This window comes from Cervus elaphus, chromosome 22, assembly GCF_910594005.1.
Source record: "Cervus elaphus chromosome 22, mCerEla1.1, whole genome shotgun sequence".
Taxonomy (NCBI): Eukaryota; Metazoa; Chordata; class Mammalia; order Artiodactyla; family Cervidae; genus Cervus; species Cervus elaphus.
Window position 1 is genome coordinate 7,367,565 of NC_057836.1, and position 25,109 is coordinate 7,392,673.

The 25,109-nt window shown below is 47.3% G+C and overlaps 1 protein-coding gene across 1 annotated transcript; it reads left to right on the plus strand.

The window, feature by feature from the left end:
- Positions 1-125: 125 nt before the first annotated feature.
- DESI1 (desumoylating isopeptidase 1) lies at positions 126-21,389 on the plus strand. The gene is made up of 6 exons (XM_043880629.1): positions 126-468; positions 12,502-12,523; positions 13,725-13,794; positions 16,030-16,139; positions 16,805-16,927; positions 18,807-21,389. Exons 1-6 carry the CDS (start codon positions 381-383, stop codon positions 18,898-18,900), a joined length of 507 nt encoding a protein of 168 aa, XP_043736564.1. The 5' UTR covers positions 126-380; the 3' UTR covers positions 18,901-21,389.
- The last annotated feature ends 3,720 nt before the right edge of the window (positions 21,390-25,109 follow it).

Here is a 25,109-nt window from a genome sequence, read left to right on the forward strand (position 1 = left end):
AACACGCCCACTCCCACAAGGCGCTTTCCACACCGGACCCGAACTACCACCACGCCGTCTGCAAAGCCCCGCCCCCGCCCGCCAAACCCCGCCCCTCGCCGTCCGTCAGGATACTACGCACATGCGCGAAAGTGCGTCCCTGCCCCCGTGCTGTCTTTCGCACGGATCGTGCCCGTCCCCGCTCTGTCACCTCACAGTAGTCGTTGCCGGTGGCGGGTGCCGGGGCGCAAGCAGCCCAGGGCGGCCTCTCCCCGCCCCTCAGGCCGGGCCGGGGCTCGGTCTCCCGTTCCCTCCACTCCCCTCCCCCGTCGGGTACGGGAAGGTCCAAGCCGCTGCCGGGTGCCTGAGGGACTTCGTGGCCGCCGCAGCCACGGGTCCCGATGGAGCCGCCGAATCTCTATCCGGTGAAGCTCTACGTGTACGACCTGTCCAAGGGCCTGGCCCGGCGGCTCAGCCCCATCATGTTGGGTGAGGGGGGCTGTGGGGAGCGGGCGGGAACCGGGCAAGAGGGCTCCGGGACGGCCGGCCGAGGGGGGCAGGCCTGGGTCACGACTCAAGGGAAGGCCCAGAGGATGGAGAAGCGCCCGAGGAGAGAAGATGTGCGTCTGAGGTGGGGGCCCTCTAAGCCCCACTTTGCAGTCATCACGTTTGAATCCCGGGAGAGGGGAGGGAGGAGTCACGCCTTCCCCAAGCCCTTCAGAGCCCCTCCAGCTGGGAGGAGGGGGAAGCCGGCGCTGGGTCCCGGTGGGTGTCCTGAGTCGCTCGTGGAGCCCCCTTAACATTCCTCCTCCCTCGGAGGGAGGCGAGGTGTCTTTCCGCGCAGTGCCCCGCGTGGTGAAAGGGACACTGCGGAGGAGATCCTTCGCTCCGCGCCAAAGGGAAACTCTTCCTGCAGTCTCTGGGGTAGGTGGGAAGAGAAGGCTAGAGCGTGTTGAACAGGGGCCCCGCCAATCGACCCCAGACAGAATAAAGTCGGGGTCTCCCGGCTTCCGAACTCGAAAATTCACCGAGTTCGGCCTGACTTCATGCGGTCTTCTCGACAGTTTCTAAGTTAATTGCTTTTGCCCACATGGTGAGAAAGCAATTGGAGGATTGAATGCTGTTGGGTCAGTAATGATTAGTGAAGGAAGTATTTTCGGTTGTGCTCCATTAAACTACTTAACTACCAGGAGAGAAAACCAGTCCCAGTTTAGCGGAAACCAATCCTCTTTTATAACCCAAATACCAAAATGTCTTGTGTAACCTAGAAATAGTCCGGTTTGTGATTTCAGGTGCTGTTGGGCAGGAAAGGATTATGGGAATTGAAAACTGAACAGTTTGGGAGCATCCATTTGAATGGCTAGTTTCTCCTGACTTCTGTGGAGACATTAGCGAATGTTTTAGTTCGTGTCCATGAGACAAGAGGAGAGAGGTCGAGTAAGCAAGGCTACCTTTGAGTTTGTGTGTCCTTGAAGTTTCTAACACGTCTTGCTGGAGTGAACTTAATCACTTAACTCTGGGCCAATGAGTGATTCCTGTTTGGCTTTCCATCAGAAATCACCTAGGGTGCTTGTTAAAAATATGTTGTTAAATGGGAATAGAAAAAATGAAACTGAAATAGTTCTTTCTATATGCAATTGGGTGTTTGAAGCAAAGGATACATGTTGTTTAGGCAAATAGTTATCTGGAGGAATACATAAGAAAATTTGTAACAGTGTTAGCTTATGAAAAGGACAACTTGAGGCTGGGAGACAGGAATGAAAGGGAGATTTTGCTGTAAACTTTTTTGTATCTTTTGAATTGTGTACTATACACATATTGCAAAATAAGCATTGTTTTTGGCCACACTGATTTGCAGGATCTTAGTTCGGCAACCAGAGATTGAACCCCTCTTCCTCCGCAGTGAAAGCAACAGAGCCCTAACTACTGGACTGCCAGAGAATTCCCACAAAGTTTTAAACATAGGGATTCTAGAGCCTTATTACACAAGTACTAAATAAGAATCTTTGGAGTTTTGGTCCAGAAACCTGTCTTTTTAATAAACTCCTCAGACAATTCTTACGTAGCCACTCCATGTTTAGAAGTTTGGGCCTAGTTCTCCAGTTGTTAAAATGAGTAAGGCAAATCTGAAAGCAAAACTTACAGAGTCACTGTTTGAGGAGGTGATAGTCACTAGTATATTACATCAGTCAAGTTGTGACTAAACCTCTTGGAATGGAGCCATTTAGTTAGCTTGATCATAGTGAGGTGTCACTTCGATACTTCCTAGGCCCATCAATAAAAGCCTCCACCTTTACACTGGATATTTTTTGTTATATTATCTAATAGTTATTGATTTTAGCTGGAAGGGGCCTTAGGGCCATTGGTTCATAATTCATTCAACATATTATTGAGTGCCTACTATATGCTAGTCAATGTTAAGATTAAGTGAAGATGATGTGATGAATAAAGATGTTCTCTACCATCGTGGAGCTATTTAGTGGGGAAGATAGTAAAAATAAATAAGCATATGAAATAACTACAAATTGTGAAAAGTACTAGGCTGCGCAGGAAGCCAACTAGGTGCTGAGACAAAAAATACGAAGAGAGACCTATTTTAAATAAGAGAATCAGGAGTAGTGTCTTTTAAGTTGGAAATTTAAGGATGAGGAAGTAGTCACAAGGTGGGTGGTGAGGTAGTTACAGGGTTCCAGGCAGAAGGGGAATTAACCTGCCAAGGCCCTTAGGCAAGAAGAGCCTGGCCTGGCACTGGAAGAAGACCTTTGTGTAGTTCAGTGCGTGAAGAAGAAAGTGCCTTAACTGAAGGTGGAATACTGGGACTCCTTCCCATCCCATCTGAAAGCTTTTTTAATAGATGTGAAATCCTAGAAGACCTCAGCCAAATTGGAACTTCATCATTTGGGCACCTTTGATTGCAGTGGTATTTCTGAGAACACCACCTTGCCTGCAAATCTAATTCTCTCTTCTCTATCCCCTTTTCTCATATTGCTTCTCTGCCTTTTGTAAAAGTAATGAAAAAAGGGTTATCAGAGCTGATAATCGTTACTCTCTTGAGTTAAAAACATGGAAAATGGGCATTACCTTACTGGTTCATCCCATCCAAACATCACTAACCTTAAAGTTGAGTGTGTCCCAATTCTGTGAGTAGCCATCCATTGATTTCCCATTCCTAAATATTAATATATTTGAACGTTTAAAAAATCAGTTTTTTTCCTAATTTTTTCATGAATTCTAGAAGCATATTAATAGCTAGAACTCACTGACCGCTTGCCATGTGCCAGACCCTTCTGTTTCCTGAGTATTTTCCTGTGTTACATTCTTCGCCACAATTTTGTGAGATAGGTCCTGTTATTACCTCCATTTTTTAGTGGAGATTCCTGAGATAAAGGGCATTAAGAAATTTGCCCCCAGGTTGCACCTGGTAAGTAGCAGAGCTGGGTTGTGAATACAGGCAGTCTTGACTTCCAGAGCTCATATTCTCAGTTATTTTGCTATACCACCTCTCTTGTGTAATCTGTTCCCTTATAATTGATGTAAAGGCATTTTTGGCCAGGTGTTTCAAATTAGCTGAGTTCAATGTGTGTGCCAGTCATAATCACAGATTTATGACCATGCCTCCTGGCCTTCATTGTCCCGAACTAGTGTGACCTCATCAGCAGTGCCCTCTTAATCTTGTTTTTTTAAGGTGGAGTGGCCTGGCTCTTTAGTTGTTGTACTTTTGTGACAGTTCCTCATTATAAGACCCCGTGTAGTCTATTACAGTCATGACTAGACCAGATAAGGTGAAGGTGAAGTCGCTCAGTCTTGTCCGACTCTTTGCGACCCTGTGGACTGTAGCCTACTAAGCTCCTCCGTCTATGGGATTCTCCAGGCAAAAATACTGGAGTGGGTTGCCATTTCCTTCTCCAAAGCCCAGTGTAATTACGTTCTCCCCTGAAACAGTGTGGACTCCACAGTTTTACTCTGTCCCCTTTTCAGTCTTCTAGAATTGCTTTTCATGAAGCTGTTCCTGTTCCACAGTCTCTCACTCACCATGAACATGATCCCAGAAATATCTTTACCTTTCTAATCGAGCAGATGGCCTGATTGTACTTTTTTTTTTCATGGTCACTATTTGCCTAAGATAATTAGCTATTATGATTGTCCTTCAGTTTGTCCTTTTAATAATTTTGGCTGCTCTTTAAATTCCTTGACCTCTTTCTGTGCTAAAGTACGTAAAAATAAATGTGGAGGTTTATGTATTTATTTAATTGTACTAAGGGATATTTTGTATTTGTTGATTGTTTTCCGATCTGAAGTTTTGTGTACATATACATGTTCCAAGATCACATTTATTTTCTCTTTACAATCCTGTCTCAAAAGTGTTCTCAAATTTAAAGACTTAGGCATATAGAATATATATAAATATATATTCTTGGCAGAATGCAATCTAATGAATATTTGAGATTTTACACTGTTCAGTTTCTTGCTTAATTCTATAGTACAAATAGTAACAAAATAAAACACATAGACTCTGTCCTTGAGTAGTTTATTTAGTTAAAAATAATGCTGTACATATGCCACATTAGATAACAGCCCAAAAGAGATTATGATTAGATGCCAAAAAGAAGTGAGTGGTGAAACAATTATTCTAGGCCTTGAAAGATGGGACAGGCCATTGTGGGTTGGATGTGTCAGAAAGACTTCAGCAGGAACCTTGAGCTCCTGAAAGGCAGGGACTCTGTCTCCCCTGTGTGTTCCCTAGTGGTCATTCAGAGCTAGTGGCCAGTAAATATTGATTATAGGAATGATTGAGACAAGCTCAGGCTTTAAGATTAGACAGAATGTATTTAAATCTGAGGGGATTTATTTAATGTTTTAATGCCATCTATTGTGTTTTGTTTTAGATTTTTATTCTTCATTATGTGTGTTGTTTTATATCCATCCAATGAGTTGATTTAGTAATAACTGCCATTTCTTAATTGCAAAATGAAAAAACAAATGTGACTTACCAGGCCCTTTATGATCCTTCTGCTTTTCTCTCCACCCTCACCTGTCCCCACATCCTGAATAGTCTCTACTTAAGACTTTCTCAGCTGGGTTCTACAGGAGAACTAAGCCCTGGAGAAAATGATCTGAGTAACTGTTTCTCCCAGTAGATCCTCAAGGCATTATGGCCTAATTGTCTTAACAGAACCCCAGGGTCTGAGAAGATGGTTGCACATCCTAACAGGACTGAACTGTTCATTTCTTTTTCACCTCAAGGCTTTTCAAAAACTGTGCCCTCTGCCAGGGATGCTTTCTCCCCCCATCTCTTAGCCTGGATAACTTCTGCTTATCTTTGAGGTCTCAACTGAAGTGTTACTTCCTCCAGGAAGCCTTCCCTGTCCCCCTGCCCCTCAAATCTTGGTCATGTGTCTCTATAAAGTACTGATAACATCCTGTGATCTCCTTTAATAGCATTTATTCTATCTTATAATTGCCTGTTTTCTCATCTGTGTCCACTCCCCCAGCCTCACCTGGACTAGAAGCTCCACTGGGGACAAGAATTCTTGATTGTGCATGTGTGCTAAATTGCTTTAGTTATGTCCAACTCGTTGTGACCCTATGGACTGTAGCCCTCCAGGCTCTTCTGTCCATGGGATTTCCCAGGCAAGAATACTGGAGTGGGTTGCCATTTCCTTCTCCAGGGGATCTTCCCCACCTAGGGATCGAACCCTCTTGTCTTCTGCATTGGCAGGCAGATTCTTTATCACTAGCACCACCTGGGAATCCCTGGAGTTCAGTAAATATCATACAAACTGAGTGACAGGATGTTGCAGACCTATCTCAAAGCATTGCTACAAGGCCTGACTGATAACACCAAGCAACGATTAAGAGGGAACCCACTCAGTACTGAAAAAAAAGAACTCACAAATTAGTTATTTTTATCCTGAGAAAGAATCCTGTACTGGATCCTAGAGCTAAAGTATTAAGTAGTTTTAAATCTATCCTTTTTTGAGGATTAAAATACCTCTCAGTTTTTAACAGTGTTTTGCATTTTGATTTTGTGATGACCTTTCCCTGCCTTAAGGAGGGGCAAGCCCCCTGCTAATAAGCTTTCTTTTTTTTTAAACAAAATAGGTCCAGAGGTCCACTTATGATACACAAATGTTTCTTTTTACCTTTTCCCACATAGATTCAACATTTACCTAGTGGTTCTAGAGAATAGTGAAAGTCACTCAATCATGTCCGACTCTTTGTAACCCCATAGACTATACAGTCCATGGAATTCTCCTGGCCAGAATACTGGAGTAGGTTGTCATTTCCTTTTTCAGGGGAGTCTTCCCAACCCAGGAATCGAACCCAAGTCTCCCCCATTGCAGGCATATTCTTTACCAGCTGAGCCACCAGAGAACCCCTCATAGCTCAGTCGGTAAAGAATCTACCTGCAATGCAAGAGACCAGCGTTCGATTCCTTGGTCGGGAAGATCCCCTGGAGAAGGAAATGGCAACCCACTCCAGTATTCTTGCCTGGAGAATCCTATGAACATAGGCGCCTGGCAGGCTACAGTCCATGGGGTCACAAGAGTCAGACATGACTTAGCAACTAAACCACCATCTAGAGAATAAGCTGATTTTTTTTTAACCCCTTCACATTGCTGGTAATCTGGAAAATCAGATTAAAACATTGCCAGTTAAGAGTGCTTTGTCCCTGTGGGGAGACACCTAGGAGGTGAGCTAGTGTGCTCAATTGCTCAGTCATGTCCGACCCTTGCGACCCCATAGACTGGAGCCTGCCAGGCTCCTCTGTCTCTGGGATTCTGCAGGCAAGAATACAGGAGTGGGTTGCCATTTCCTTCTCCAGAGGATCTTCCTGACCCAGGGGTTGAACCCAGGTCTCCTGCATTGCAGTCAGACTCCACCAACTGAGCTACAAGAGAAGCCTGAGGTGAGCCTGGGCTACTTTCAATTTATACCCATGAGCTAATGCTGCCTGCTCCTGAAGTCCCATCCCTGCCACCCACCTTATGCTTATTAGTAGACATTTATTTAGCACCAGCAGTATACAAGGTGAGCACGTCTCATTGCCAACTGTCTGTACACACAAACTCCACTACCTTAATCTGCGAGGGAGGTAGATGGAGTATTTTCTCCTTGGCTTTTATATTACTGACTTGACTCTTATAATCAGGACCTCAATCTACATTCTTTGTTGTTTATGATGGAAAACAGGGCTAATATCCACAGCTTCCATTTATTTTCATGTGCATACCTCACAGGCTTCCAAATCAATGCAGTGGGTGTACCAGCAAGCTTAGAGACATACAGCTATCTGACCCACAGACTCTGCAGCTTGCTGAGGAAGTCCTAGTGGGAAACAGTCTGCTTTTCTGTAGTGCGCCTATAGCCACTGAGCCTCATTCACGTCCCCCAGTGGCCCTGTGCCCTGATTCAGTCTCCAACCCTCACCACCTACTCATCTACTGTGTCTCAGTCTGAACGAAAAAATTTAAAAATCACTTCAGTCCCACTTTACAGTGCTGATCACCCCCAGAGGAGGCCATGACCCTGGTTCTTGTCCTCATGAGATCAGGTCACAGGGCAGCTAACGTCACATTTCTACCTGAACTGCTCTAACGAGTGCATGGTCATATCCCTTTTTTTTTTTTCCTCTTTACACTGGACAAATCATGCATTTTTATTTACCTGTTTGAAATGACATTAATAAATATTTGTCCCACTCTACTATGTAAAGATGTGAGAATAAGGATAACTATGAAGCAGTTTAAGAAAGGATGTGAATCCACTCAATCCATTTTAAGTTGTTGGTTCTAAGTGTTTGGTTGATGGATTGATTAATGACAGAAGGATAAATAAGAATCTTTTTTTCTATAGTTTCTATCACCATTCTATGGGTGGATAGGATCTTAAGCATACCTTGATGTGGTTGAATAAATAGGAAGTATAATGTCCTCGTTGGGGCTTCTCTGGTGCCTCAGCAGCACAGAATCTGCCTGCAATGCAGGAGCTGCAGGAGATATGAGTTTGATCCCTTGGTTGGAAAGATCACCTGGAAGAGGGCATGGCAGTCCCATCCCAGTATTCTAGCCTGGAGAAGCCCATGGACAGAGGAGCCTGGCACGCTATAGTCCATAGGATCGCAAAGAGTCAGACACGACTGAAGTAACTTGGCACGCACGCATGTGTGCATAATATCCAGCTTACAGATAAGTTCAATGATCAGTACAGAGAATATCAAGGAGAATGAAGTAGGACTCGTATCCCACAACTTTGCATTGTTTTTCAGGTGTAAAAATAAGTGGCAGGAAGGTCTCTGAGGCCTCACTCCAAAAACCCATTATTTTAGTAGGACTGGGTTTGAACCAGGGCATCTGCACCTGCCACCTGTCCTCCTGGGTCGTTGAGCGTGGGCATCTGAGAAGGCAGAAGCAGGGTGCAATATGCCAGCATTGCAAAGTCATTTGAATAACAAGCCAGGGCAGCCAAGATTGAGGTTAAGAACTCTGGCCTCATTAGCACCGTGTGTCAGCCACCACAGCCGTGCATGTAACATCTCTGATCCAGGTTCTTTGCTCAGCCCTAGAATCACAAAGATGCATAAGCAATGGCCCTTATCCTTGAGACCATTATAGTCTAACGGGGGGGAAAGACCTGTAAGTAGGTAGTTTTTATACCAAGGCGCTGTGAGAGCAGCCATAGAACTTGCAAACTGTAAAGCCTAAAAGAAATTAGAGGTATTCTTTTTGTGGGGCACATATTATGTGCCAGGCACTGTGCTGGGCCTCTTTCATGTGTCATCTCTTTTAACCTTGGAAATGTTATGAGGTGGACACTACTACTATGCCTTTTGTTCCCTAACAGAGTTGAAAACCAAGGTTCCCACAGTGCCAACCAATAGAACTTCCTGCAGTGATGGAAAGATTCTAGATCTGCGCTGTCCCATGGCTAACTGCTAGCCACACATGGCTGTTGAGAGTGCTTGAAAAGCAGTACTGAATTTGTTCTTTTGATTTTAAAAGCCACTTGTGGTCAGTGACTACCATGCTGGACAACTCAGGCTTAGAAAAGTTCTCAACTTCTCCCAGTTGATCTACGTGACCTGCTTCTCCATTACCTCTGCTCCCCTCCTACTTTTGTCCTCACTCACCCACTCTAGCCACAGTGGTCTCCTAAAGGTCGCTCAGATATACCTAGCATGTCCCGCCTCTGCATGGCTCCCTCCCTTGCCTCCTGCGGGCCTTTGCTCAAATGTCACCTTCTCAAATAGGCCCACCCTCGACGTCCCCAAAATGCCCAGTCTCCCTTACCCTGCTCTTATTTTTATAACTCATTATTGTTAACTTCCCTGGTGGCTCGGATGGTAAAGCGTCTGCCTATAATGCGCGAGACCCAGGTTCAATCCCTGGGTTGGGAAGAGCCTCTGGAGAAGGAAATGGCAACCCACTCCAGTACTCTTGCCTGGAAAATCCCATGGACTGAGGAGTGTGGTAGGCTACAGCCCATGGGGTCGCAAAGAGTCAGACACGACTGAGCAACTTCACATCATCATCATTGTTAACCTACTGTGATTTATTATGCTTATTAGTATTATTTATTGACTGTCCTATCTCCCCACCCTGTGAATGCATTGAAGGAATTTTTTTTTCCTTTTCTTTTCGTCTCCTTTGCATTTTGACATATCCTTAATGCCAAGAACATAACCTGAAATATAATAGTCACTTAATAAACATTGATTCACTGAACTGATAAGATTCAGACCTGCCCTGTCCACACTAGAATCTGTGTTCTCTTTTTAAAAAATTTTAGCCTTACCATTCAGCTTGCAGGATCCTAGTTCCCCAACCAGGGACCAAACTCAGGCCCGGGGCAGTGAAAGCGCAGAGTCCTAACCATCAGACCGCCAGGGAATTCTCAGAATCTGTGTTGTTCTTCACTACACTGTACTTCTGTCTTATAAGCATAGTGTTCTTCCCAAAGTAAATGAGAGCAGGATCACCCAGGAGAAAGCAGGATCCCTTATCTGTCCAGTTTCATGCATCATTGCATGTCTTCAAGGAAATAAACATCAGGTTGCTGCCATTTAGACAAGCTGTTTTTATGTGTCAGTCCAGAAGAGCACACCAACTCAATTTAAAAGGCAACGTTAGTCCCTCCACTTTACGCATTGTAAAAGGAAGAGTGTGGTCTTTTAGAGTCTCCTAGAGTTGGCTGGAAGAGATGAAGAATCCAGCTCAGTGCCTGTCCTAAATGGGTTATCACTTCCTTTTGGCATCCATTTCTTTCTGATCCACCTCTGTGGAATTTCAGTTTGGATCAAGGCAGGGCCTGCCCCACAGTCCCCAAAACCCTGGGCCAGAATCCCTCTGTCCCATTTGTGACCTTGTGGTCAAAGCAGCCGGTTTCCTAGTGGAAAGCAGACTGGTCTCTAGAGTCAGAACAACTCTGCTACATTTTATTTTCCTTTGTTATTTCACTTAGCCTCACAGCACTAACAACAAAGTGTAAAATGATTACGTGTAATACAGAATTTCAGACTAATCTGATGGACACTGAAATCTGTTCTTGGATCTTACCTATCAACCCTGAAGTGGTATTTCTTTGATCTATTTAAAATTTTTTACCCTTTTCCTCAAGGAGACTATTATATCCAGTATCTCCATTAATCAGCATTGTGTGTACCACACACTGTGATGCGTTACACATATAACCATTACTGGTTACAAGTTTGATAATCATTACAAATCAGGTAATTATTACTGATTACTGAATACAAATTTGTATTGATGAAACTGCAGCTCAGGTTGAGTAAACTTGCCCAAGATCCACCTCTAGCAAAGGGAATAGCGCAGATCTGAACTTATGCCATATTCTTTTTTTTTTTTAATGTGGACTATTTTTAAAGTCTTTAATTTGTTACAATATTGTTCCCATTTTTTATGTTTTTGTGGGATCCTAGCTCCGTGACCAGGGATTGAACCCACACCTCCTGCATTGGAAGGCAAAGTCTTAACCACTGGACTGCCAGGAAGGTCCTATGCCATATTCTTAACTGCTTTTAATGACACTATGCTGAGTCATCAATAGGTTGTCATGGAGTAGCCATGGTTTCTTTTGTCTCTTCCAAAAAAAGAAAATTAGGCTAAGGTTATCTGTTTCAAGTTTGCTTGAAGGGGCAAAATAGTGCAGCTTATGCAAAGGGAAAAGTGTAATCACATCAGCTCCCCCTCTGTACAGGGCCTAGAGTTTTGTCCTTTAGAAAGTCACAGGGCAAACACCGAAGCATTGAAAGCGACAGTAAGCACTCTTTACTTAGCACTCAGTAAACAGTTACCCTGAAATGATAACCAAAGGCGGGTGAGTGATGTTGATAGTGTTCTCACGTCCTTCACTGCCCTTCCTCTTTATTCTTGCCACTCCTGCATCCTCCGTAGCTTACCGCAAAGACCTCCTCAGTCTATTCTCTGCCGTCTTTCCTCCAGTACGTCTTCTGTTCCTACAGTTATCTCTTAGAAGATACAGTTATTATTTGAAAACATGGATCTGGTCGAGGCACTGTGCTGCCTAACAACCTTCCATGCCCTACAGTGTGGGGCGGCCTTCAGTGCAGGTTTGCTCTCTCTTTCTCGCACCTTTGCCTGCCACTTGTCCTCTTCCCGCCATCACTGCACCTTCTGCTGTACCCTGCAAGACCTTAGTCTTTTTCATAGCCCTGTGTCTGCATGTGCTGTTCCCTCTGGCAGAAATGTCCACCCCTCTCCCTGTTTGTTCACTGGTTGAACTGCAGCCCTGAAGGTAATTTTTTACCTTTATTACACTTACTTCTGTTATGGAGCCTATCAGCATTGTGAGTTAGTTACATATGTCTCTCTTTCCATTTGACTTTGGGCTCCTTAAAGGCAGGACTTGCATTTCATATTTGCATTTCTGTATCTCTCATCACTTCTGGCATATAGAGGTATAGAGGTACAGAATACATGTGCATTGACTGGTCAAATGGATGGCATCTTCAGAGTTCATTCTTATTTTCTAGAGGATTTCACCTCACATATGCTCAATGAAGAAATGGATAATGGCTTTTCTATACTCTTGTTTTACTTTGTCTCTGTAGGTGAGACAGAAATTAAAAAGATAGAGTTGAACTGACCCTAAAGGGGAAAGAAAAGCAGACATACATCAGGACTTCCCTGGTGTCAGTGGCTAAGACTCAGCACTCCCAATGCAACAGCCCCGAATTCTATCCCTGGTCAGGGAACTAGATCCCACACACTGCAACTAAGACTTGGCACAAATTAAAAAAAAAATGGGGGGGGGTATATCAATACCAGTGTTTCTTCTTGAATTCTGCTTAAGGATTCTGATTATTTTTCAACTTATTTAACATGACATATCATGTCATGACCTAAGGACCTTATCAGAGGTCCCCCAAGAGGTTTATAATGGGTTCCTCTGATGATCTGAATTTGCTCTGGCTGGGAAGCAAAAGTCCCAAGTTAGTCTAGTCCCAAGTGGCTAAATCTCTCTTTTTTTTTTTCTCCGCAGGGAAACAACTGGAAGGCATCTGGTAAGTTGGGTAGGACTCCTTACGTTGGCTAGTTTATGAAACCAAACAGCATCCATGCATTTCAGGTTCCGGTCTGTGGCTTCCAGTTTGAAACTTAGCTCTCTTAAGCCACAAATCTTCACGTTCTAATGCAGTGGTTCCCAGCCACAAGTTACCAGTGTCTTGAGACATTTAGGGTGGATGGGTGGAGGCCAGGGTTGCTGCTGTAAACATCCTGCAATGCACAGGACACCCCTCCACAACAAAGAATTATCCAGCTAAAAATATCAGTGGTGCAGATATTTCACCAGACAGAGGATAAAAAACCCTGTCCTAAGGAAAGGCAAAATGATGTATGCTCACCCCTGACCAAGTTTTCTAACTATAGAAGTCATGAGGACCCCATGTTGGTCTTAAAACACAACTTCATTGGTCTCTCAGACTCATCCCTGTCAGACACAGGATGATGGCTGGGCTCTGTTCCATTTCTAAGGAAACTGTAGGTCAGAGTTCTGACTGGATCCTAGAGCCTCCTGACATTTTGGTTGACCAGATGACCATTGCTTTGTTTGACCAGAACCAAGAAGCAATATGAGCACCTTCACTTGAAATAGGTCCACCCTGAATACCATCTGGTCTTTCTTTCCCTCAACATGGTCCAGGTTAACTACTCCTGTTAATTTGAAAAGTCTGGGAACAACCTATGGCCATACCACCCTGAACGCACCTGATCTCATATGAAAAGTCTGGAAACATCTTGGTCTGCGGAGCTTTATTTCAGTATTGATTTGTTAATGTTGGGGTGACTCTCAGGACTCTCCTCCACTGACATGATCCACAGTGATGGTTCTCAACAAGGGACATTTCTGCCACCAGGAGAATGTTGGCAGTGTCTGCAGACACGTTTGGTTATCACCACAGAGGGCATGAGGAATGCTAGTGCTGTCTAGTGTGAACAGACCACAATCTGCTAAACCTTCTAGAATGCACAGGCCAGCCCCCACAACAAAGGATTAGCCAGCCCCAAGTGTCACTAGGGCCAATGCTGAGAAACTCTGATCTATGATGTTTATCTTATCTTTGTTTGGTTAGGATTATAAAGCTGTTGACCTTGTAATTCATATCCTGAGGCAGAAATTACTCTTACAGCACTGTGGTGTTTGCTTTTCCCCAGACCAGTTTTAAGCCATCTGGCTCATTCTACCTCTTCTCTGCATTGCAGGCACACCTCCATAGTCGTGCACAAGGATGAGTTCTTCTTCGGCAGTGGCGGTATCTCCAGCTGTCCGCCAGTGAGTGTCTGCCCCCATCCTGTCCACTGTCCCAGGTTCCCGGGGGTTCCCATAGTCCAGGATCCTTGCTGTCCTCCATAGTTCTGGCGTCTAACCTGGTGTAAGTAGCCCTGTGGCATAGTTCTTCATGATGACCTCAAGACTCAGTTCAAGAATACCCCTCACAGATCTGCCAGGCAGCTGCCCTTCTCTCTGCTCCCATGGCATTCGTGGTTCCTCTGTCACATTGGGCATGTGATGGTGAAACAGGCCGTTGCTGAGTCTCCACAGGGAGCCCCGTGTATGCTCCTTATAAGCTGAGACCGTCTCACTCTTCTGTCACCATCACCAGCTCACTGCCTCTCTCCTGGTCTGAACTCAGTCAGTGTGAAGCTGATGAGGGCTCTGAGAGAGAGAGTGAGGTGCCCAAAGTTACACAGCCAGTTGGAGCACTAGTACTAAAACTCAGGTTTCTCTGACTCCAAATCCCATGTCCTTTTCCAGAAAATTTCTGTCTAAGCTATCTAAGGGTTGTCCCAGTAGGTACTCAAGCAAAGACCAAGAAAACATTCATTTTGATACTCATAAATGGGACGTCATGTTTTATTTCTTCCTTCTACTGGCCCCGCACCTCCTATAACAAGTCCTTCATTAAGCCCAAGTCAGCTCCACCTTGTAAGTGTATCTTAAAGCAGTCTGTCCCTCTTCGTCTCTTCTCATTTCTCCCGAGTCCTCGCCTTAACCCAGTCACCTCATTCTAGCCTGGACCACAGCAGTGCATCTGCTTTTCCTTCTCAGCTGGTTCTCTGTACAGATGGCAAAGCAGTTTTTTCAAAACCCAGCTCTGATCATGGCCTTGCCCTGCTTAAGTCAGAGCTCTCCCCACTGCTCTCAGGATGAAAACCAGAGCTCAGCACAGCCTCCGAGGCCCGTCCCATCTGGTCTCGGCCCCTCTCTCTAGATTGCCTCTTTGCAGGTGGTGCCTTTCCCCACCCTTCCCCCCTTCCCATTCCTTGAACACCTTGGACATTTAAACCTGTCCTCTGACATCAGTCCACCTCCCTGATCCTTCACTGGGCTAACTCTCTCCATCCTCCAGGTGAGCTCACTGTCACTTTCTTAGACAAGTCTTCTCTGACCTTTTGGACTGGGAAGGTCCCCTGTTTTATATATTAATGGCATTCTGTACTTTTTCCAACAAGACCCTTATCACAGCTCATAATTATACATTGGTTTGCCTTTACTGCTAGACTGTAAGCTCCACGTGGACAAGAATCTCATCTGTTTGGTCCACATACCTCCAGTGCCTTGCATGCAGTAAGTTCTCAATAACATATTTGTTATACGAGTGAAGAGTAATGGGTCAAATAGTGACCTTTTGGTCTCTTGCACCTCTGACTACAGTAATCCGCTCACCATGCTTTTCCCTCAAATCTTGTCGGGCACACAGTTGGGTGCTTGAGCTATTGCGTGAATTTATGATCTTTTCGAGGAGCGCAGCTCTGAAGTGCGCTCTCTCACTCCCCAGCCCATTCCCAGCCCTCTCCTCCCTACTGATCCTGTTGCTTTCCTCACAGCTGGTTCCCCCAGGGCCTCAGTCTCTCCTTGCATCTGCTGCCGCAGTCTGTTAACCCATGGCTGAGGGGTTTTGGTAGGCCTTTCAGGGGCCAGTAACTCTCTTGCCAGGGGAACCCTATCACCTTGTTAAATTGGCGTCACAGATCAAAAAGGAACTGAATCTTGGGCATATCTGCCAGGTTTCTCACAGTTCTTCACATTTTCCCAGGGCTACAGGGGGTATCAGGTGTGTCATGTGAAAAGCTGGCTGCATCCATGATGAATATGGGCATGGAAAGATGCCTCAGGTGTGAGGCATTTCTGGCCGTCCTGCTCGGCCCTCGTTACTAGGCCTGCAGGGAACAAAGGGAGACCGCAGATTTTGGATTTCTGTGTCTGTCCACTGGAGGAGTGGGCAGTATCAAGAGTCCAACCTGCAGAAGACTTAGCTTCCCAGGGCCCCACCAGAAACCAGACACCCGACTTCTCAGCCATGCTGTCAGCCCACGGCCACGGACAGTCTCCAGGAGCCTCTAAGCTGTCGTAGCCTTGACACAAAGAAGAAATAAGTCTTCCTCTGCCCCAGGTGCTCTGAAAGTTAGAAGTTGTTGGAGCAGAGCATTCGTGGTCTTCCATGGCAGGGGAAAAAATTCAGCGGAGGGAGTGACTTACTGGCTTTCTTTGGGTTGGCTCCTGTAGGGAAGGACTTTGCTTGGGCCCCCAGATTCTGTGGTTGATGTTGGGAGCACAGAAGTCACAGAAGAAATCTTTCTGGAGTACCTGTCCTCCCTGGGGGAGTCTCTGTTCCGGTGAGTGGAGAACAGGGGTAGTGGGTCGTCGTGTCTGTCTCCCCCACTAGATAATTGGCCCCCAGACGGCAGCCACCAGGTCATTTCCCCCAGAGCACTCAACCCAAGGTCTGGCCCAGTATTTGCTGAACAAGTAGGATGGGAAAGGGGTTACTTTCCACAAAAAGAGCTCAGCACTGCCTCCAAGGCCACTGTTCCATCCAGCACACCTACTGCTGAAACTTTGAGGGAAGGAAGGGCTATTTATTCCTTCTGATTAAAAGCAGCTGCTGCTAGTTCAGCACCTGCTGCTCTCAACCAAGTATTTTGTCCTGAAAATCAGAAACAGGGTTTGTAGAGAGGTTGGGATGAAATATACTGGAGCAGGTTTTCTCTTACTGAAGCTTGAGTCAGTTTCAAGTGTTAAAATTCTAACCCCGGAGCTCGGCTTTTGTGAATGTAAATATTCTCCTGAAATGGAGGAGCCATATGTTTTATATGTTTTTATTTCATTCTTCCCTTAAGATGCCCAGAGTGACAAACCAAGCTCTGCTTTGGGAGTGTAGGAGAGGCATTCCCCATCCTTAGATTCAGCTGTGCTCACCATCCCATTACCTGATTTCGGTTTCATGTACGCACTTACTGACTTTTATATCTGTGTCCCAAACCTTTCTCATAATGTACAGAAGTGAGGCCTACAACATCTTTGAGAACAACTGTAACACCTTCAGCAACGAAGTGGCACAGTTCCTAACCGGGCGGAAGATCCCTTCTTACATCACTGACCTTCCCTCTGAAATTCTCTCCACGTAAGTGGCCTCTGTCTCTGCCTCTGCCTTTGAAATCCCCACTCACAGACAAGGTCTCTCCTCTGGCCCACATCCGCCTCCTTCCCCATCACCGCCCCCCCACCCCCACCCCGATCTCGGCAGAATCCTGCCAGGCTGGGTGGGGTGTCATGATGGCAGCTTCTACCATGGAAGGCCACCATTCTTTCTGCTCTCAGAGGCTCACCTGTGTTACCTTCACCCTCCTACTCTACCCTGTACCAACTCTACCCTGGCCTGCGTGCAACTGCAGAATTTAGAAACCCACTTGACGCCGGCCCCAGTGTTTGTACAGAATCCTGGCATCTGTCTTTCCCATTGCACATGAAGCTTGCCACTCCCCAGAAGTGCCCGGTTAAAAGGCAGTTTAGATGGACGAGCAGAGAGTAAGTCGGAGAATTAGTCAGGGGACTTGTTTGGAAACTGTCAGTCTGTCTTCCCTTGCACCTTGAGCTCTTTGACATCCTCAAAGACAACCTCCCAGGCAGCCTCATACCTCGTAGCACATAGACAGCCCTCAGTAGGTGTTTTCTTCAGAAGCACTCTGGAGCCCCTCCCACCCTGATGCGGTCCGAGCTTTGTGGGCCGTCACCCAGGCAGCGTCCTTTCAGGGGACACACGCACCCTCTGTACCACCTCACCCCGCCCTCCCGTTGCATTTAGGCAGCCTCTGCCCCCTGCAGGAGCAGGCCCCTTTCCTGACTGACTCTGAACTGAGGACCTGTCCAGCAGAGATCCTGACAGGTTTGGCAGGCTCAGCAAGGTGAGCTATCCTTCACACCTGGGTCAGAACCCCTCAGGAAACAAGGCTGTTGTCAGTGTCTAGCCAGCGAGGAGAGCCCCACGTCCCTGGCCCTGCCTTTCTACTCCTTAGTGGGCGTGTTAAACCCCACGGCAGGATCTAGGTCATGGGCCCTGAGTAGCTGGAGTGTTCTCGCTGTTATTATTTGATGCATGGAGTTCCTGGACTTGTCTGAATTAGGCTTACTATTTCTTGGTTTCCTCTGTTTATGCTTTAGAATATTTCACTTCCTTTGAATTCAGGGATGGTTTTCAAAAATGGCAGTAGCCACCGAAGGAAAAAAAAAAGCCAATAACTGAGATATTTTGCGGGCAACCCAATTTAAAGTTGTAGTAATCTTGGAAAGTCTCTTTTTTTATTTTTGGCTGTGCCACACAGCATGTGGGATCTTAGTTCCCCAACCAGGGATCGAACCCACATCCCCTGCATTGGAAACAGGGGGTCTTAACCACTGGACCACCTGGGAAGTCCTGGAGAGTGTCTGAGACTACAGTATCTGCAGTCTTTTTTCCAGCTGAGCTGCTCTCAGAGCACACGGGGCAGTGGCATCGGCACCTTCTGACAACCTGCACCTGCCGTTTTTCCTGAATACTGCCAATACTCCCCCAGAAGACCCCAGTTCCCCCCAAATCCAACTGTGTGCCATCTTCACTTCTGACTTTTTCATTTCCTTTTTCTTTCACCTCAGCTTCCTCACTTAAAACTTTATCTTCTTATGCCATGAGAAAATACAAGTGCAGGAGGCACAGAAAACTCTGTACTGTATGTGGCCAGCCTGTTCAAACCACAGCTAACCGGCATGCAGAGGCGAAGGCAGTACGATGGTAGCGTTAACCGAGGAGGGGACCCCAGGAGTGAAAATGCAGAGCGACTGTGTAGAGATCCCCTCTGGGAAAAAGGATGTGGGGGGCTCAGTGAGAAAATGAAGTGAGGCAATAGAGAACTCTTCCCAGGCGTGGCAGTCCTGCTGCACACACGGGCAGAGCTGAGCATGGTGGCCAGCCGTGCTGGTCTGCGTCCGGGAGCCCACCCCAGCGCCCGTGTCTCTTCTCTTCACAGGCCCTTCGGACAGGCCCTGAGGCCCTTCCTGGACTCCATTGCGATCCAGCCTCCCGGAGGGAGCCCAGTGGGCCGACCCAACGGCCAGAGCTAACCGGACTGCATGGGACCGCCCTGCCTCACCAGGGCTTTTCCTTTTTAAACAAAACAAACCCTACCAGATTTCTATTTTATAATTTTACATCAGAGCTAACAACCAGGGGACGGCTTTTTAAATTTCCCAGGGAAGGAAATCATCAGGCTGCATGTAGGACACAGCTGCTAAGACACAGAACAAAATGCCATCCCTTCTAATAGTATTATACTAATTTATTAAGGCTCTCTTGTCTGTGAGTTCACTTCTGACGCTGCTTCCTAAGCGTCCTCCCCACTGGAGAAAGGGAGGGGCTTTGTTTAAGCCAGAGGCACTGTTTGGGGGAGCCCCAGCCCAGAACCTCTTTCTAGAGAATGCCCACACTCCACCCAGCTTGCCACCTGCTGTGGGACCCAGGTGAGTTTTACGTTATCCGTGACCTAGAAGTGGTTACTCGCCACCATGAAATGAACCAAAGGATTGGTGCACATGGGGCCAGTTTCAGGGAAACTCACCCAACCTAAGTGAACTCTTTAGCCACGATCTCTCTCACCTTCCCTCCCCTCCCCCAGCAAGGCCAGGGGGCCCAGACTGGAGCAACCAAAAGCCTCAGGATGCGGGGAGAGTAACAGCAAGTGCCAGTCCAGAGGAAACCGGATAAAGCCATGCTTCCTTCCACCTAGACTGATGGCCAGTCCTCTGACATCGCTCTAGGAGAACCTCCCTTGCTGTCTGCGGTCTGCTCTTCCTCCGTATAGCTGACCTGTCACAGTTAATGAAGGTCTGGAGCAGCAGAGACCCAGGCCTTTTGTCTGCAAGTAATAATGTAGGTTATTGACAGTCACTGTACCCACCCAACCCAGACCAATATGCAGTATTCAACTAGGGACCAAGGGGAGATGATTCCATGCTCTTGGAAAATATCCCTGATGTAGAAAGCGTAATAATACAGAATCAAGGTGGCAAGAAAATGTAGAGTTATTTCTGATAGGGATTTTTATAGTATCCTAAATGTGTTTTGAAGGCAAGTGTTATTTCTGGTGTCCTTCTGACTTGAAGGAAGCAAGATGGAGGGCGTGAGTGGGCATTTTCATAAAGGGCTGTTGGCCAGGAGCTTCTAGGCAGGGAACAATCTGGAAGTTTCTAACCTGGAGAGGCTTTCAGATTCTCTTTCTTCCTGTGAGCCTCCCTTAAGTTGGGAGAGTGAATATGGAGAACTCAGAGCTCCCTAGTGCCTGAGTCCTAGCCCTGGCCTCTGTGGGTCCCTCCTGCCACGGCTCTTGCCACTTCTCAGACTTGAATTATGTTCTTTTTCCTGGGGTCTGGCCTGCAGCAGGTGCCTTTCCTCTCCGAAGAGCTGCTGCTCACCTCTGGCCTCATCTCCCATCTCTGCCGTTATCATGGCAGCTGGCATTGTCAGGTCTCAACTGAAGGAAAAGATGTTCCTCTGCCTTAGTGTTTGCCTGTGACCTGAGCAGGGCACGTCCGGGATGATGAGCTGTGCTATCAAGTGACATTTTGGAACTTTTAAGATTGGAAGCTAAACCAGTGAGCACTTTAATCCTTCTCAAGACCCACTGATTTGCCAGTGTGTGTGGTAATGATACGTCAGAGCAGAAACTAGCAGGGCTGCTATTCAATGTGGACCAACTGGCAGAACTGGGCTGTGGAGAACGCGTTTGAGGCTGGGTTCCTCCTGGGAGGGCAGCATGCTAGTGGAGGCCACAGCTCTGCTTCTTAGCCAGGTGCTCTCCTTTGTTTAGCTCGCCTTGCCCTGCCCTCTCTTCCAGGCTCCTGCTCCAGACCCCTCTGCGCAGGGCACTGTGCTCTGGCCAGAGCATGGTGGGCCTCACAAGCTCCTTGTCTTGTCTGTCCTCCCCCACATCCGGGCTCAGCTGATTTCTCTCCTTCTAATAGTCACCTCCAGACCCAGGGCTATACCAAGAAGTCAGCCTGAGCAGCTCCCCGAGAGACTTTGAGTCCCTCGGTTCACGGAAAGCCGCCCTTCATGCGCAACAGCCATTTGTGCCAAAGCCCGTGCCTTAGGGCTTGTCCAGGACGAGGAGGGAGCAGTAAGCCTTCTCCGCAGCTCTGCAGGAAGGCAAACCTTCCCTCCCCCACCCCAGTCCCACAGTCACTAACTGGAAGCCCAGGCTCAGACTAGGACCTCCCAACCCCATCCTCACATTTCTCTGTATCCCAGAGCCTCAGGAGCCTGCTCATTGTGACCAGCTAGCTCCACCCGGGAGCACACGGGCAAGCAGAATGAGACAGGAGGCGTGTGTGATTGTATCACAGTGGGATGCCTCCACTGAGGTCCACGGGTCTAACGGGGCAGGGGAGGAGGAGAGGGGATGAGACTGTCACCCTCTCCCAGAAATAAAGTTTGTACCTTAGAGATTCCTTTCCGCCCTTGGAAGTCAAGCTAATAATTGTGTCTAGTGTGGAGGTGTTTGCTGGTCTTCTTTGGTGTTTTTTCTAATGCAATAAACTCACTTCTGCCTGCTGCATTTGCGTGCTGTTTGAGGGTCTAAGTCTGAAGCCAGCATGAAGCAGCTCCAAGCTGCTGCTCCGTCTGTCTGCCTCTGAGCTTAGCTTCTCTGAGTCTGGACATGCTGCCTGTGCTTGGCTATATGCCATGTGGATAAAAAGTGGTGAGAGCAGAGAAGAATATCTGACTTTCACCGCCGGACTATAAAGGTGGAGAAAGGGCCCAGAGAGAATTTGACTAGCCTAAGGTCACCTCGTGGTTGGGGGTGGAGAAAGACTCAGAAGCCTGGTTTGCTGGGCCCAATTTCTGAGATCTCAGAGGACATCGACCTCACAAGAAGTATCCACTTCTGGTTTCAGTTTGGCTGTAGGCTGGGTTTGTGCCCCCGGAGATCTCTCCCCACCTTGTTACCATCACCTCACTGAACAAGTGTTGGGGTGGATGGACAGGTCTCTGAATGACCCCTGATATGACCAGACACATCAGCTTGGCGGTGGGTGTCTGCGGGTTCAGTCAGGCCATTCCCCTCACAATGGATGTGAGATGTGAGCACTGGTCCCATTTTACAGATGGGCAAGTGGGTGCAGAGGTGGCGAGTGGCTGAGCTCTTGAATCCAGGCCATGTTCTTGTCACCACCCAGCTGAGACATCATCATTGAGGCACTGCCTCTTTCCAATGTGCTAGCTTAAAAATAAAGCAAGAAGGGGTAGGAGGTGGGAGGGAGGTTCGAGGGGGAGGGGACATACGTATACCTGTGGCTGATTCATGCTGATGTATGGCAGAGGCCAACACAACACTGTAAGGCAATTATCCTTCAATTAAAAACATTTTTTTTTTTTAAAAAAAAGAGTTTCTGTCTTTCCAGGAGACACAGAGGGCAGGTGGCTTTAGCTGACATATTTGCTTCCCAAGAGCTGGCATTTTTAGGGTCAGAAGTCCTTGAGGGGAACCTAGTCAAGGGAGTTACCTGATTGGTCTAGTTCTTAGGATTTGGCGCTTTCACTGCCCTGGGCCAGGTTCCATCCCTGGTCAGGGAACTAGATCCTACACACCACAACGAACATCCTATGTGTGTCAACTAAGATGCTTAATTTCAAAATACAAACAATAAAAAAAATCTGAGAACTAAATGACAAAAGCAGATCTGAGAGAAGCGCATTTCAGGCAGAGGGAGCAGCAAGTGAGAAAATGTTGGAGGAAATGAAGGGGACTAGAGCAGTTGGAACTTGAGCAGAGTGGGTGATGGGAGATGTCAAAGCTGGAGAGTGGGTTGGCCCAGTAGGTCGAAGAATGATGTGACTGGTTTGCACTGTTGAGAACAGCTGGAGGTGGGGGAGTTGGGGTGGACGGACGGCAAGAGGAGCAGCAGAAAATCAGGGAGGAGGGTAGTACAGTTGTCAGGCAAGAGGTGAGGGGCACTGGGCCTCTGCCGTGTGCCCAGAGCTGTGAAGAAGCCCTGGAGATGGGTTTGGTCCCTGCCCCCCGGGAGCTTAAGAGTGTCAAGAAAAATGGAACAGCCCCTATGAAACACACAAAGGCAAGAGCTACCAGCACTGAGGGCTGCTGTCAGCCACATGGCCCACTTCTGTGAGCCTTCACTGTACTATTCCAGCTTTGTTAGGATGTGCTTGGATTTCTTAGTTTGTTTTTTCCAAAAGGAAAAATGTTGGGGTTATATGAGCTTCCCTGGTGGCTGAGACGGTAAAGAATCTGCCTGCAATGCAGGAGTTGCAGGAGACAGTTTCGATCCCTGGGTCGGGAAGATCCCCTGGAGAAGGGAATGGCTACCCACTCCAGTATTCTTGCCTGGGAAATCCCATGAACAGAGGAACCTGGCGGGCTCCAGTCCATGGGGTCACAAACAGTTGGACATGACTGAGCAACTAAGCACTTTCATGTGAGTATAAAGGTAACATATATTTAGAAGATGTAAGCAACCCATGAAAGTATAAAGATGAAAAAAAAAAGTAATCTAAAATTCCATCATCCTAAGATATGTTAATATTTTGTGAACATCCTTGCAAGATGTTTCTGTTGATTCAATGGTACACATATTAGACATGCTGTGTCATACCTAGCTCTGTTCTCTCAACATGTAGTGAAGATCTGTACTCAACATGTAGTGAAGATCTGAAGCCCCTAGCAAGGTGGAAGAAGAACCATGGAGGAGGGGGTGGGGGTGCTGGACAGAGGAAATTCCAAGAGCAAGTCATTCCAGCAAACTTCCCCAAAGCCTGAGGGAGGTAGTAGGAAAGAGTAAGATGCTCGGGACTTTCCTGGTGGTCCAGTGGCTAATAAGCTTGTTTCCAATGCAGGGGGCCCAGGTTCCATCACTGGTCAGGGAACTAAATCCCACATGCTGCAGCTAAAGACCCTGGGTGCTTCAACTAAGACCCAGAAGAACCAAATAAATAAATTAAAAAAAAAAAAGAGTAAGATGCTCATCAGAGGTGTGTGCCAGGAGATGAGGAGGTGTATGATGGTGCAGGAGGATTCCTTCCCCGGCCAGCATGTTGAACCATGAGACCCATGTCTCCTTATGCTCACATAGGGACCCTGGCCTGAGAGGTCACACCACTGAATGTGAGCCTGCTTGCCCATGAAGACTGACTGTTTTGGTAAGGGGCAGAGGTTCCCATACTGGTCGTGATCTACAAGTTTGCCTGGGAGCCCAAAGTCCTCTGCCTTTTCCCTAGTTAGATAGAGCCCATTAAGGTCAAGCTGCAGTGAGGGAGATGAACACCAGGTGGCGCTGTGGACCCACACGGCCCAGTTCACCCTGGGATGTCTTGGGTACCACCGTGAAGGGAAGTGAAAGTCTCAGTAGTGTCCAACTTTTTGCGACCCCATGGACTGTCCATGGAATTCTCCAGTCCAGAATACTGGAGTGGGTAGCCTTTCCCTTCTCCAGGGGATCTTCCCCAACCCAGGAACTGAACCAGGGTCTCCCGCATTGCTGGCAGATTCTTTACCAACTGAGCTATCACTGGTCCAGGAGATCAAACCAGTCAATCCTAAAGGAAATCAGTCCTGAATACTTATTGGAAAGATTGATGCTGATCAGGTGGCTTTGCAAAGAACTGACCCACTGGAAAAGACCCTGATGCTGGGAAAGATTGAGGGTAGGAGGAGAAGGGGATGACAGAGGATGCAATGGTTGGATGGCATCACTGACTCAACGGACATGAGTTTGAGCAAGCTCCGGGAGCTAGTGAAGGACAGGGAAGCCTGGCGTGCTTCAGTCCATGGGGTCGAAAAGAGTCAGACATGACAGAGACAACTGAACTGAACTGACCACTGGTCACCTGAACTTACCCTGCTCCCCATACATCTCAACTTCTCTGAGACTCCTGTAGAGTCCAAGGAGCAACAGCCAAGCTCTTTGTTCTCATGGATCAAGGTTCTTCCCAAATTTGTCCCCAGACCTACATCCCACTCTCTCCCACCACCCCCGCGGGCATGTGCAGGTCCCTATCCCTGCAGATCCCCTGGAGGAGGGCATGGCAGTTCACTCCAGTACTCTTGCTTGGAGAATCCCATGGACAGATGAGCCTGGTGGGCTACGGTCCTTAAGGTCACAAAGAGGCAGACACGACTGAAGCGACTTAGCACGCACATCACTGCAGAGGGTTTCCGGCCTCCACCTCCAGCCTTGGTTTACCACCTGTCCTCAGAGCAACCCATACTCAGCGCTAAAGGCCCAGCTCATGCATTTCCTCTGTAGAGCCTTCCTACGTG